This window comes from Oncorhynchus gorbuscha, linkage group LG01 (genome assembly GCF_021184085.1).
Source record: "Oncorhynchus gorbuscha isolate QuinsamMale2020 ecotype Even-year linkage group LG01, OgorEven_v1.0, whole genome shotgun sequence".
Taxonomy (NCBI): domain Eukaryota; kingdom Metazoa; phylum Chordata; class Actinopteri; order Salmoniformes; family Salmonidae; genus Oncorhynchus; species Oncorhynchus gorbuscha.
Genome location: NC_060173.1, coordinates 22,324,483 through 22,337,106, shown reverse-complemented (window position 1 = coordinate 22,337,106; position 12,624 = coordinate 22,324,483). Strand labels below are relative to the sequence as shown.

Below are 12,624 nucleotides of genomic sequence, written 5' to 3'. Positions count from 1 at the left end.
TGTGTGTTGAAGAGTTTTCTTGTACAGTGCCTTCGGAAAGTGATGCTTGGCATTCAGGCCAAAGAGTTTAATGTTGTTTTCATCAGATCATAGAATCTTGTTTCTCATGGTCTGAGAATCTTTAGCTGCCTTTTGGAAAACTCCAAGCAGACCGTCATGTGCCTTTTTACTGAGGAGTGGCATCCATCTACCATAAAGGCCTTATTGGTGGAGTGCTGCAGAGATGGTTGTCCTTCTAGAAGGTTCTCCCATCTCTACAGAGGAACTCTTAGAGGTCTGTCAGAGTGACCATCGTCTTCTTGGTCACCTCCTTAGCCAAGGCCCTTCTGCCCCGATTTCTCAGTTTGGCCGGGCGGCCAGCTCTAGGAAGAGTCTTAATGGTTCTAAACTTCTTCAATTTAAGAATGATGGAGGCTTCTGAGTTCTTGGGGACCTTCACAGGTGGACTCCAATCAAGTTGTATAAACATCAAGGATGATCAATGGAAACAGGAGGCACCTGAGCTCAATTTAGAATCTTATACAGTAGCAAAGGTTCTGAATTCTTATGTAAATAAGGTATTTCTGTTTTTTATTTTTTAATACATTTGCAAAAATGTTTAAATAACCTGTTTGCGATTATGGGGTGTTGTGTGTTGATTGCTGAGGATTCATTTTTATTTAATACATTTTAGACTTATTCTAATGTAACAAAATGTCAAGGGGTCTGAATACTTTCCGACGGCACTGTATATTTTCAGCTGGTACTGTGGTTGTTTGGATGTGCACAGAGAGCTCATACAGAGAGCAGACACATGGCAGGTGGTTACTGAGTCACTATGATGAGTCTGGTTGTGGCTGTGCTGCTAGCATTACCTTTTTTTCGAACATACATTTCTTTCTCTAAGCGTCCTCTCTCAAATTAAATTGTGGACAATAATTTCTCCATCTCACCTGTCAGTTCACCTCAGTGTAAATACACCTGACACAGTATTCCTCCAGAAGGCTCATGTTGACAGTCTACGTCCGACAAGATAGCATCACATTTACCATTAGGTGGTCACCTCACTGAGCTGTCTGATCTGCCTAGTGGTCTGTGGTGGTTCATTTCTTTACTTTACTAAATGAGGAGAGACAAACTTCTCACACAAGTCAGAGTTATACTTAAACTAAATCTTTATTCACTTATTAATAAGGGAGCAGGTCAATACAACGCACACATATAAAGTGAATCGATTGAGTGGTCTAAGATAATGATGGCTGGTCAACGATTCACACTCCGATGATTCGTTGAGAGCCCCGAGACAAACGTACAAAGGTATTTTATAGCTAAGATACACCCCTTTCAACCTACATGATGAACAACAGATGTATAGAATGGGTCACAAGGTTAAGATCTATATTAAAGATACCTAGAATTCATAGCAAACAGTATCTGTGTCAACAGTTTTCATTGTGTAGAGACCAGTGTCTGGCCCCCCAACTGCATACTGAAGCCATGTCGCCCTGGTACGGTATAGAACAGAAACATTAACTCATGCTCTGGAATGCTCTTTAGATTTTACCACCCAGAAGATGTTGTAAATCTCCTGTCAGTGTTATCTCCCAGAGGCCCATCCTGAGTAGAACACACACACACAATAGTTATAAGAATCCTCTATTCTGTTGCATAAAACAATAATTTTATGCAATAAAAGTATTATAACATAATCTTGCAATTTTCCACTATAGGTCTATCTGATAACATAAACTGAGTGTACAAAACATTATGAACACCTGCTCTTTCGATGACATAGAATGACCAGGTGAAAGCTATGATCCCTTATTGATGTCGCTTGTTAAATTCACTTTAAAACCTGTTAGGGATGATGCGAATTTTCGCAGCTTTTTGTAAAAAATTGCGCAACATTTCAACGTCCTGCTACTCATGCCAGGAATATAGTATATGCATATGATAAGTATGTGTGTATAGAAAACCCTCTGAAGTCTCTAAAACTGGTTAAATCATGTCTGTGGCTATAACAGAACGTGTTTAGGAGTAAAAATCCCAAGGAAAACTGTTCACCAAAAACACAAAAAAAATATTAATCCGCCAGTCTATGTATTGTCTATGGCGATAGAAAATAGATGAAGTCCCGTTTACAATGCCTACAACTTCCACACGATGTCGCCAGTACTGGCATTTCATTGCATGTTTATCCTTGGCGGGGTGACGTATAGGCACTTCCTGTCTTGGGGTCCACCGAGGAAGTTATGAAAGTGAAAAAATGGACGATGATTTCAAGACTTGCTGCTATCGAATACAGATCGCCCCGTGATCAATTTTATTGATTATTAACGTTTATTAATACCTGAAGTTGGTTTACAAAAGTAGTTTGAAGTGATTTGTAAAAGTTTACAGGCAACTTTTTTAATTTAAAAAAATGACGTTGCGTCTTGTAAAGGGGAATTTTCCTGGATCAGACGGCCTTCATAAATGGACATTTTGGGTATACAATGACTGATTTAATCGGGAAAAAGACCCAATTGTGATGTTTATGGGACATATAGGAGTGCCAACAAAGAAGCTCGTCAAAGGTAATGAATGTTTTATATTTTATTTCTGTGTTTTGTGTAGCGCCGGCTACCGCTAATTATTTTGTTTAGGTCTCGTTCAGGTATTTCGGGGGGTGCCTGCTATCAGATAATAGCTTCTCATGCTTTCGCCGAAAAGCATTTTACAAATCTGACATGGTGGCTAGATTCACAACGAGTGTAGCTTTAATTGAGTACCTTGCATGTGTGTTTTAATGAAAGTTTGAGTTTTATCGAGTAGTTGGCGCTCTGAAATTTCCGCTGATTTTGGTCCCTGTACAGGGTGTAGATGAAGGGGAGGAGACAGGTTAAAGAAGGATTTTTAAGCCTTGAGACAATTGAGACATGGTTTGTGTATGGGCTCCTGAGTGTTGCAGTGGTCTAAGGCACTTTATGTCAGTGCGAGAGGTGTCACTACCGATCCTGGTTTGATTCCAGGCTTTATCACAACTGGCTGTAATTGGGAGTCCCAATGGGTGGTGCACAATTGGTCCAGTGTCGGGTGAGGTAGGCTGTTATTATAAATAAGAATTTGTTCTTAAATGACTTGCCTAGTTAAATAAAGGTACAATGAAACGTGTATGTGTACCATTCAGAGGGTGAATGGGCAAGACAAAATATTCAAGTTCCTTTGAACTTATGCCAGGGGCATTGGTTTGTGTCAAGAACTGCAATGCTGCTGGGTTTTTCACACTCAACAGTTTCTTGTGTGTATCATGAATGGTCCACCAACCAAAGTAAATCCAGCCATGAGTCAACATGGGCCAGCATCCATGTTGAACGCTTTCGACACCTTGTAGAGGCCATGCCCCGATGAATTGAGTCTGTTCTGAGGGCAAACTCAATATTAGGATATTCTTTATGTTTTGTACACTCAGTGTATAGTTTCGCTTTCTGGTTCCCTGATCCAACATTACCCAGAACAAACCTTTGTTTGGACTTTAAGTGCAAAATGTGCCCTGTGTAACCCATTTGTTACTGCTTAGGCTAAAGCGGTTCCATGATGTTTCTGGGGATTACTTTTACGTAATTTCTGTGGTCCACTTTGTGGCTGCATCCGTTCACTGAACACTGACTGTGTCTGTTTCGTTATTCAAAATACATTTTACAGCCACTCTGGCAAATGGTACTGCATTAGTTAGACTAGGCACTGTAGTGATCGTAGAAGTACACAAACACAATGTCACAGCCTATAAGTGGAATTGTAATGTTGGTTGGTGTCTTTTTGCACGTGGCCTACTTTGAGAAGGCTAGATTTTCAGGCGATTCATAATTGATATGTTGGATTCACGTATCCATCTCAACCAAAGTTCAAAGTTATAGAATAGGACTAAATCAAATATGATTTTTATTTATTCCTATTCTTTAACTTAAATTTTTGGTTGAGATGAAGATGTGAATCCAACATTCAGTGACACAGATGGAACTATCCAAGCAGAAGATACATCTCCTTAAAATGTTTATATTTGGTTGTGTTGACAACCAAAGACAATGCAATGTCACTTTTGAGTGTATTAACTTGTGTACAAGTTAACAAATGATATGATGGATCAAAATCAACCAGAGCTTGAAATCCTCAGGCATATTAACCTAGTCATTTTTTGTTGATTTCAAACAATTACTGTTGATGACTTTGCAAATGCTACATAGGCCTAAATAGCATCATTGATGATTGATAATATATGTTCACATTTCATTTGCGCTGTTACACCTACCTTTTGGAATGTATTCAATAGCAACAGTGAATTGATTTAGTTTAAGTTGTGCTTGTGCGATAGCACATTGGTAATAGTCAGCGACAAATATCATAGCTAAGCAGGTCTTGGCTTGGTTTAAACCTTGGATGGGAGACCAAAGGGTAGCTGTAGACAGATCAATTTTCCAGTAGGAGGTGTTGCCCGGCCTGTAGTTTTTTTTCTGATAGTGGATATAAGTTTAAAAGTACAAATTAAACATATTTCATACACGGTTTGTCTATGTTGAAATTTGGTTAAATTTGTAAATTTGACCCTCAAAACAACAGTTTACATTGATTCATTTTTCAAATGGAATGTGTTTTCTGCGTAGATTGCACGTCACAATACGTTGAAACAATGTTGATTCCACCAGTTTTTGCCCAGTGGGCTGCTACTCTAAAGGCTAAAGAGCCTGATAGAACGTATTTGAGACCTATCCTATTAATCAAATCAAATTGGATTTGTCACATGCGCCAAATACAACCTTACATTGTCGTTTGATTTGATCATTCAACATTTATAGCCTACTTTGTTCTTTGAGGAGTGATGGATGGCTTCCTTGGTCATTTCCAAGGTTGTTGTCAGAGCTCACTAAGCAAGAAAATGAAATCAAAAAGGTTCACCATATAATAACAACAATAACAAATCGTCAATGAGATCATATTTCTTTCTTAGTCAATTTGAAGAGCAGGCTATTTTCCACTGTACTCTTGGTGTCGCAATGATGATTAAATATTTCAGTGCAGTCTCAGTTCATGTTTGATATGTTGTTGTCTTTTTCAGTAGACTGGCCTTCGTTGGATCCCACCATGTTGGAAGAGTTTCAGGAAGAAGTACCAAGCTGGACTGAATCACCCTCAGCCTTATTAGTTTCACACACTGATGCCTCTGAGCACCTAGATGACACTACAACTTTAGCTCTCCTTTCACCTGGTCCCCTACCACTTGAATCACCTTCTAGGTCTAGTGACCCCCTGTCCACTCCCCCTTGTAGCTCTTCGGAGCCTACGATTGTCCTTCAGAAACACCCTGAAGGACCAGCCCGACTCTCAAGGGACATGAAGCTCTCTGGGCCTATCTCAACCATGGCAGCTACCTCTTCAACCCTTGTTACAGTACCACACCAGAAGCTTCTCGGACCACAGTCCAACATATCCACAACACCCTTGAACTTCTCTACAGCCACCAGTGGGACTACGTCTCCACAGTTTATTGTCCCAAACTCTAATGAAAGAGCTTCAGATGAACCTCCATTATTACCCCCCAGCAACCAGCAAGACCCATCAAAACAGAGAACTCCTGCACTTATGACATCACTTCCGGTTGGACCCCTCAACCTGCCTAGACTGCCTGTTGACAATCTGGTAGATGTAGCAGCCCTGTCAGACCAAGCCAGCCCAGAGTCTAGACCTAATCCAGATGTGTCCCAGAGTTTAGGCGATCTCTCACTGGATCACAAACTGCCTCTTGAGCCCTCCAGTAGATTAATCGATCTGGATCACCTGCGTCCCAGCAGTGAGCTCATGCAGAAGGATGATGCTGCCCAAGGTATTTACATGCTCCTGAAGCGATCGCCTGAAATGCAGCTGGCTCCCAGCTATGTGCCTTTCCTGAGCCCACAGACCACGTCCTCCTCAGCCGAGCCCACCATGGTCCCTACTGAGGACTTCTTCCCCACCAACACCATGGAGGTGGACTGGGGCTCCGGAGACCACCCGGAGACCGTGTCCTATATGGGCTCGGAGGGCGACGACTTCTCCCTGGTCACCAACCTTCCCACAGACATGTACGACCTGGAGGACTCCAATGCGGAATGCTACGATACCTCCTTCCCCTCCAGGGTTGGCGTGTCCTTCTCCTCGATGCATCACGTGACGTCTTCACTTAGTCTCACTACAACAGATCTCAGCTCTGGTGTTAGAAGTGTGGCCCCCACATCTGTACCTCCCTCTATCCATCCATATCCCAGTCACTCAATGCTAGCCTCAACACCAACACCTCAAGGTAGTCTACCAGAAGGTTCAGGCGTAGACTGGACAGATAACTTCACTGTTGAACCAACAGACCTTCTCCTACCAGACATGAACAGCCTGGAGTACTACACCATCCAGCTGACCAAGGATGACTCTGAAGAACACAGAGGCACCAATGTGACCACCACCTCCAGACATTTCTCCCTGATGTCCATCAGCACCATCCACATCATGGCCACCAGCACGTTCACTGAGGACCCCAGCCACATGCTCACAGCATCCTATGGAGTGGAGGTCCAGCCTTCTGACAACACTACCTGGATTAAAGAGTCCTCTGATATATCTGGCTCAGAGCCTCTCAATACGACCACAGCAGACGCCACGGAGATGACTTCTCTGAATTTCTCAGTGCCGTTCCTGGAGCCTTCATTAGCGCCAACCCCCTCCATGGACCTGTCATCCTCCCTGTGGGGTGTCACTGGTCAGGTGTCCTCCGGGGAATGGATTAGCCCTGTGGCCACCTCGAGTGTCGGACTGGACAGCAGCTCTGTATTAGTGTCTGTGCAGCCTAGTGCTATGGCCTCTGAGACAGACATCCAGTGGTATGTGTCCCCCACCGCCACAGAGACGGCCCTCCTCAGCACCTTTCTCGTCACTCCTGTGTTGACCACTTCTGTCGCCTTCACCCCAGTGCCTGGTCAAACAGAATTACCCCCCAATGTCACCTCAGGCCCCACAGAGCAAGCTACAAATGCCACCACATTTCCCCCGGTGTCAGTCATGGCTGACCAAGGTATTGATACGGATAGTCCTGTCACAGCAGTGACAAACGTCAGCCAGAGTACACTTAGCACCGTAGACACCCCCTCCACAACTGATCCTGCCACCACCACTACTACTACCACCACCATCACCACTAAGGCCTCTACAACAACTGCTCTGGCCACCACCACTACCACCACCACCCCCTTAAACATAACAACCACAAAAAGCCCGCCTACAACCATTGGCCGCCAGTACCTCTGTAATGTCTCCAAGCCTGTGTACTTTGTTAAAGTCGGTAAGTTGAATGATCTTTTTTTCGTGTTGATATACTTTTTTAATGACAGGAACATTGTGTGGGTTGTCAACTTGATCAATGCTACGAAGATATAATTTTCAACTCTGAAGTGTTATTCTTTCACTTTTCATATGAAAATCATGGTTTGTGATTTAATGTTATAAAATATTGTACACTTAATTAATCTATAACAAGATGTTCTCAATGAGACATGATAGAGATGAGATGTGCTTCCACCCTCTGCAGGTTTTCCCCCTGGAGCCACTGTTGGATATGCCAAATCCCAAATCCGAGACATACTGAAGACTGAATTCAATAAGTCAATTGAACTGCAGGTACATTATGATTGGGGCACCATGGGCACCTTTTATTGGGATTTTAAACTTAACTTCAATTATTAATGTGATGGATAGAAATAACAACAGCCTTTTTCTTTAGTCTTTATAGAGTTAATGTATGGATTTCCTCCTCTTCGTCTGATGAGGAGTAACGATCAGACCAAAGCGTGGAAAGTGTTCATGATGATATTTAATTAAAACTCAGAACACTAAACAATAAATGACAACGTGAATTTACAAAACCGAAACAGTACCGTGTGGCCCAAACACTCACACGGAAACAAACACCCACAAACCAAAAGTGAAACCCAAGTGAAACCCAACACAAGAACCAACATAGAAAAACAAACATAGACTGCCCACCCCAACTCACGCCCTGACCATACTAAAACAAAGAATAAAATAACAGAACTATGGTCAGAATGTGACAGTTAAAGTTAAGCTAGGCTATACATAAATGATTCCATAGGCTCAGTCTGACATGACAACTAGGGCTAACCTCTAAGTGCTGACACTGTTAGCTTTTCATTACATAGCTTACTCCCTAAAGAAACCTCTGAACAGCTGTTGTGCAACATGCTCTGAGTTTTAACCCTTTAGAGTCTAAGCTCTGTCTAAGAAGGGGGTGCTAAGATAACATATGGAATTATTTTAAGATAGTAATACCAAGGAATATTTAGCTATTTGATTTAGAATTTTTTAATTAAAATATTATTGGGTGAAACATTGATTTTGGCATTACTGCTATTAGTCAATAGAAACGCATTGAATAACAGATTCTCTACATGGAACAACAGATAGTCACCAATACATTTTAAGGAAGTTTTTCAGCAGTGTCTGTCCTGTATCTGAGAGATATAAGAAAGATCAGAATTTTGTTTTAAACATTTATCCCCTTATTTTAAGCACGAAACTATTTCTGTACCAGTCAAAAGTTTGGACACATACTCATTCAAGGGTTTTTCTTATTTTTTAAAATTATTTTCTACATTGTAGAATAATAGCGAAGAAATCAAAACTATGAAATAACACATATGGAATCATGTAGTAACCAAAGAAGTGTTAAAAACATCAAAATATATATTATATTTGAGATTCTTCAAAGTAGCCACCCATAGCCTGATGAATAAGATATATTCAACTGCATTTGGAGGATGGTAGATATTAAAAGTAAGACAAAAAGACAGTTGAATTGAAAGACTTCAAATACAGCCCATCTAAACTAAACTAGATAAGTAACTATTATTTGCAATGAAGAGAAGTTATAATTCTGTATTTTCTGTGTCTTGGTAAAGGTTGCTAAGAGCCCTCCAGACTTTGTGTTCCGGGCAGTGTCGGGTCCCGTGGTGTTCACAGCCATATCTGTCATCAACGCCCTGCGCCAGTCAGGCCGACGCTTCCAGCCCATCTCACATTACTGGAAGGTACCAGACCACCAGTACCAAGTCCACTCAGGTAAGAGCACTGTTCTGTGTGGAACTATACAAGCCACTTCTGAAATAGAGATTTTAATAGTGCATCCCCAGTAGAATGGTATGCCAGTTTTTGTTTTGGTTTGAATGTTTAGACTTAACCTTGCCCTTCTGTTTCCCTGTCCAGTGCTGCAGTTTGTGCCCAGCCACGTCGACGTGCGAGTCTGCAACTTCAGCGAGCGCATTGAGAAAGGCCTTACCATGGCATACGCCGAAGTGCGCCGACGCGCACAGGAGTCCACCAACTTCACTGTGCACGTAAGTGGAGACCTACTGAAAACACTGTAGCACTCCAGTCAACTAAAATAGAGCTTCTCCTAATGCTCTGTTTTCATTACCAGTCACTTACTCCTTCCTTGGATTACACCCCCACTTGCGATGATCATCTGGAATCACCCCTAATCACAACCCATTTATGTCAGAAGCACTTGGCTCACACATTTATTATTACTAAAAAATCACTGGCCGTGTCACTGTGCTCTCCCTGCTAGAACTCTCTAAGAGCAGCGTCTGCTGAAATAAATCGGGAAGTGGAAAGAAAGAAAAGCTCCTCAAGAGAGTCGGTTGGCTGAGGCCAGGAAAGTTCGAAACGAATTGGGTTACTGTGTGTGAATACAGCAGCAGTAGTGGCTTGCTTTGGATTTGGGAGAGAAAAGAAGCAGGATCTGCTTGACTTAATTGTAATTGTTGAGGCTTGGGGAGTGACAGGGAGTAATGGCTGAAATGTGTGGTTTGTGTAATTGTGCGTGCTGCGGTAATACAACCTAAGTGCTGGTCTCAGCATACAAGTCTGTTTAGATCAGTGGTCACTCATTCAAGACCCAAATTATCAGCATAGGTTTATTGATTCAGGTTCTTGCAGAGGTTTTCCACTAATTAAGTTGAGAAAGTGCTTTTTGTCTGTTCATGTTTGACGTTCTTGAACATAGCAAGCGAGAAGGATATGGAGAGTTTTCAGACATCGATTTCATACTCCGTCAATGAAGGGATTATACTGGGCATTACATTCATATCTGGAAAAGGCTATTTAAATGATTAAATTATATCAGCTCGCTTGCACTGAGATTGGAGGGGTGGAAATATTGGAGGTATGTATGTCCTAAAAAACATACGCCAATATGCCAATTTCAGTAAATGCAACTAGGAATATTTAAGACTGACCAAAGCTGGTCTTAGCGGGAATTGGCTATGGTATTGATTTTGCCAGCAGATGCGCACACAGTAGTCTTATGTACATCAGCAATGTTTTATTAAAATATCACAAGTAGCGAAACAATCAACAGACGTTTCCCTTTTTCAAATGTATATTGGACATCTTTGTCTAGCTTCTGTGAAACATTTGGACTTATTATTTGCGATGCCTGTTGAATGAAAGGTTTCAGTGTATGTAGGAAGCCTGTTTAAGAACATGAAGTTAGTTAAAAAGACTGCTTATTGTTTTTCATTTATGATTTATTCAAAAAAAATGTGTCTTCCACTTTTCTCTGTTGGACCTAATTGTTATATCACGGGAATTCAGATCGCTGTCCGTGGGCTGAATCAGTTTGTTTGTTTACCTTTCACTTGGCAAAGTCACTATTGGCCTTATCAGCGGCGATGGTAGGCTGTAGCTATATATATTTGGGAGCAGTAACGGTGAGTGGATATTCCACTAGCGGTTAGAGCATTGAAATTGCTTTATAAAGGGGCACAAGACAGGGATGCTCTCTCTCCCACTTCTGTTTGCACAGTCAATTGAACAGCTTGCAAAAATAATTAGACAGGACCCAAATGTAGACGGTATCAGTATTGGTAAACATTAATATAAACTAAACTTATTGCAGATGATCTCCTGATATACTTGACCAATATTGAAAACTCAATGCCCCCCTCGCTAAAAATATATATATTATATATTCTAAAATCTCAGGATCTGAAATTAACGTGTAAAAAAAATGAAATAATGGCAATAGAAAAAATTATGACTCATGATATACAGCGATCCTTTAAGTGGACCACAAAAAAATATAAAATACTTAGGATGCTCAATAAGTGACAACGCAAGTCTGTATGTAGGCAGCAGCCGCTCTGTGTTAGTGATGGCTGTTTAACAGTCTGATGGACCAGCTTTGATGCACCTGTACTGACCTCGCTTTCTGGATGGTAGCGGGGTAAACAGGCAGTGGCTCGGGTAGTTGTTGTCTTTGATGATCTTTTTGGCATTCCTGTGACATTGTGTGCTGTAGGTGTCCTGGAGGGTAGGTAGTTTTCCCCAGGTGATGCGGTGTTGTGCAGTTGCCGTACCAGGCGGTGATGCAGCCCGACAGGATGCTCTCAATTGTGCATCTGTAAAAGATTGTGAGGGTTTTAGGTGACAAGCCAAATTTCTTCAGCCTCCTGAGGTTGAGAGGCACAGTTTGTCCGTGATGTGTATGCTGGGGAACGTTTTCCACCTTCTCCAGTCTACGATCATCTCCTTTGTTTTGTTAACGTTGAGTGAGAGGTTGTTTTGCTGACACCACACTCCGAGTTCCCTCACCTCCTCCCTGTAGACTGTCTCGTTGTTGTTGGTAATCAAGCCTACTACTGTTGTGTCGTCTGCAAACTTGATGATTGAGTTGGAGCCCTGCATGGTCACGCAGTCATGGGTGAACAGGGAGTACAGGAGGGGGCTGAGCACGCACCCTTGTGGGGCCCCAGTGTTGAGGATCAGCAAAGTGGAGATGTTGTTTCCTACCTTCACCACCTGGGGGCGGCCCGTCAGGAAGTCCAGGACCCAATTGCACAGGGTGGGGTTGAGACCCAGGGCCTCAAGCTTAATGATGAGCTTGGAGGGTACCATGGTGTTGAAGGCTGAGCTATAGTCAATGAACAGCATTATTACATAGATATTCCTCTTGTCCAGATGGGATAGGGCAGTGTGCAGTGTTATGGCAATTGCATCGAGTGTGGATCTATTGGGGCGGTAAGCAAATTGAAGTGGGTCTAGGGTGTCAGGTAAGGTAGAGGTGATATGATCCTTGACTAGCCTCTCAATGCACTTCATGATGACAGAAGTGAGTGCTATGGGCCAATAGTCATTTAGTTCAGTTACCTTTGCCTTCTAGGGTACATGAACAATGGTGGACATCTTGAAGCTTGTGGGGACAGCAGACTGGGATAGGGAGAAATTGAATATGTCTGTAAACACACCACCCAGCTGGTCTGTGCATGCTCTGAGGACGCGTCTAGGGATGCCGTCTGAGCCGGCAGCTTTGCTAGGCAGTTACCCCACTGAAGACATTATTTTAAAAAGTATACTTGCGCATAACAGACTTTATATGGGCAAATAAAACTCATAGAACATCTTCCTAAGTCTGAGAGTGGTTTTAACCTTCCAGACTGGGAATTGTATCAACCCGCCACTCAGGGCTTTTACTTGAGACATATAGTTAAATGCACTAAAGAGGAAAAATGGGTACCTGCACATGCTCATCCCCATATCCTTTTCACGTGGATAAAGCTAAGAACATTA

General features: G+C 42.2%; 1 protein-coding gene across 3 annotated transcripts in view; it reads left to right on the top strand.

Annotated features, from left to right (window-relative positions):
* Positions 1-12,624, top strand: part of LOC124034663 (UPF0606 protein KIAA1549-like) — a 77,333-nt gene that overhangs the window by 28,558 nt on the left and 36,151 nt on the right. For all 3 annotated transcript variants that reach the window (XR_006838610.1, XM_046348142.1, XM_046348134.1), the window contains exons 3-6: positions 5,072-7,321; positions 7,568-7,656; positions 8,955-9,114; positions 9,259-9,389. Coding sequence is in view for 2 of the 3 variants with exons in the window: in XM_046348142.1 (XP_046204098.1) it covers positions 5,072-7,321; positions 7,568-7,656; positions 8,955-9,114; positions 9,259-9,389 (2,630 nt within the window). In the remaining variant the exon portion in view is untranslated. The remainder of the gene's footprint in view (positions 1-5,071; positions 7,322-7,567; positions 7,657-8,954; positions 9,115-9,258; positions 9,390-12,624) is intronic.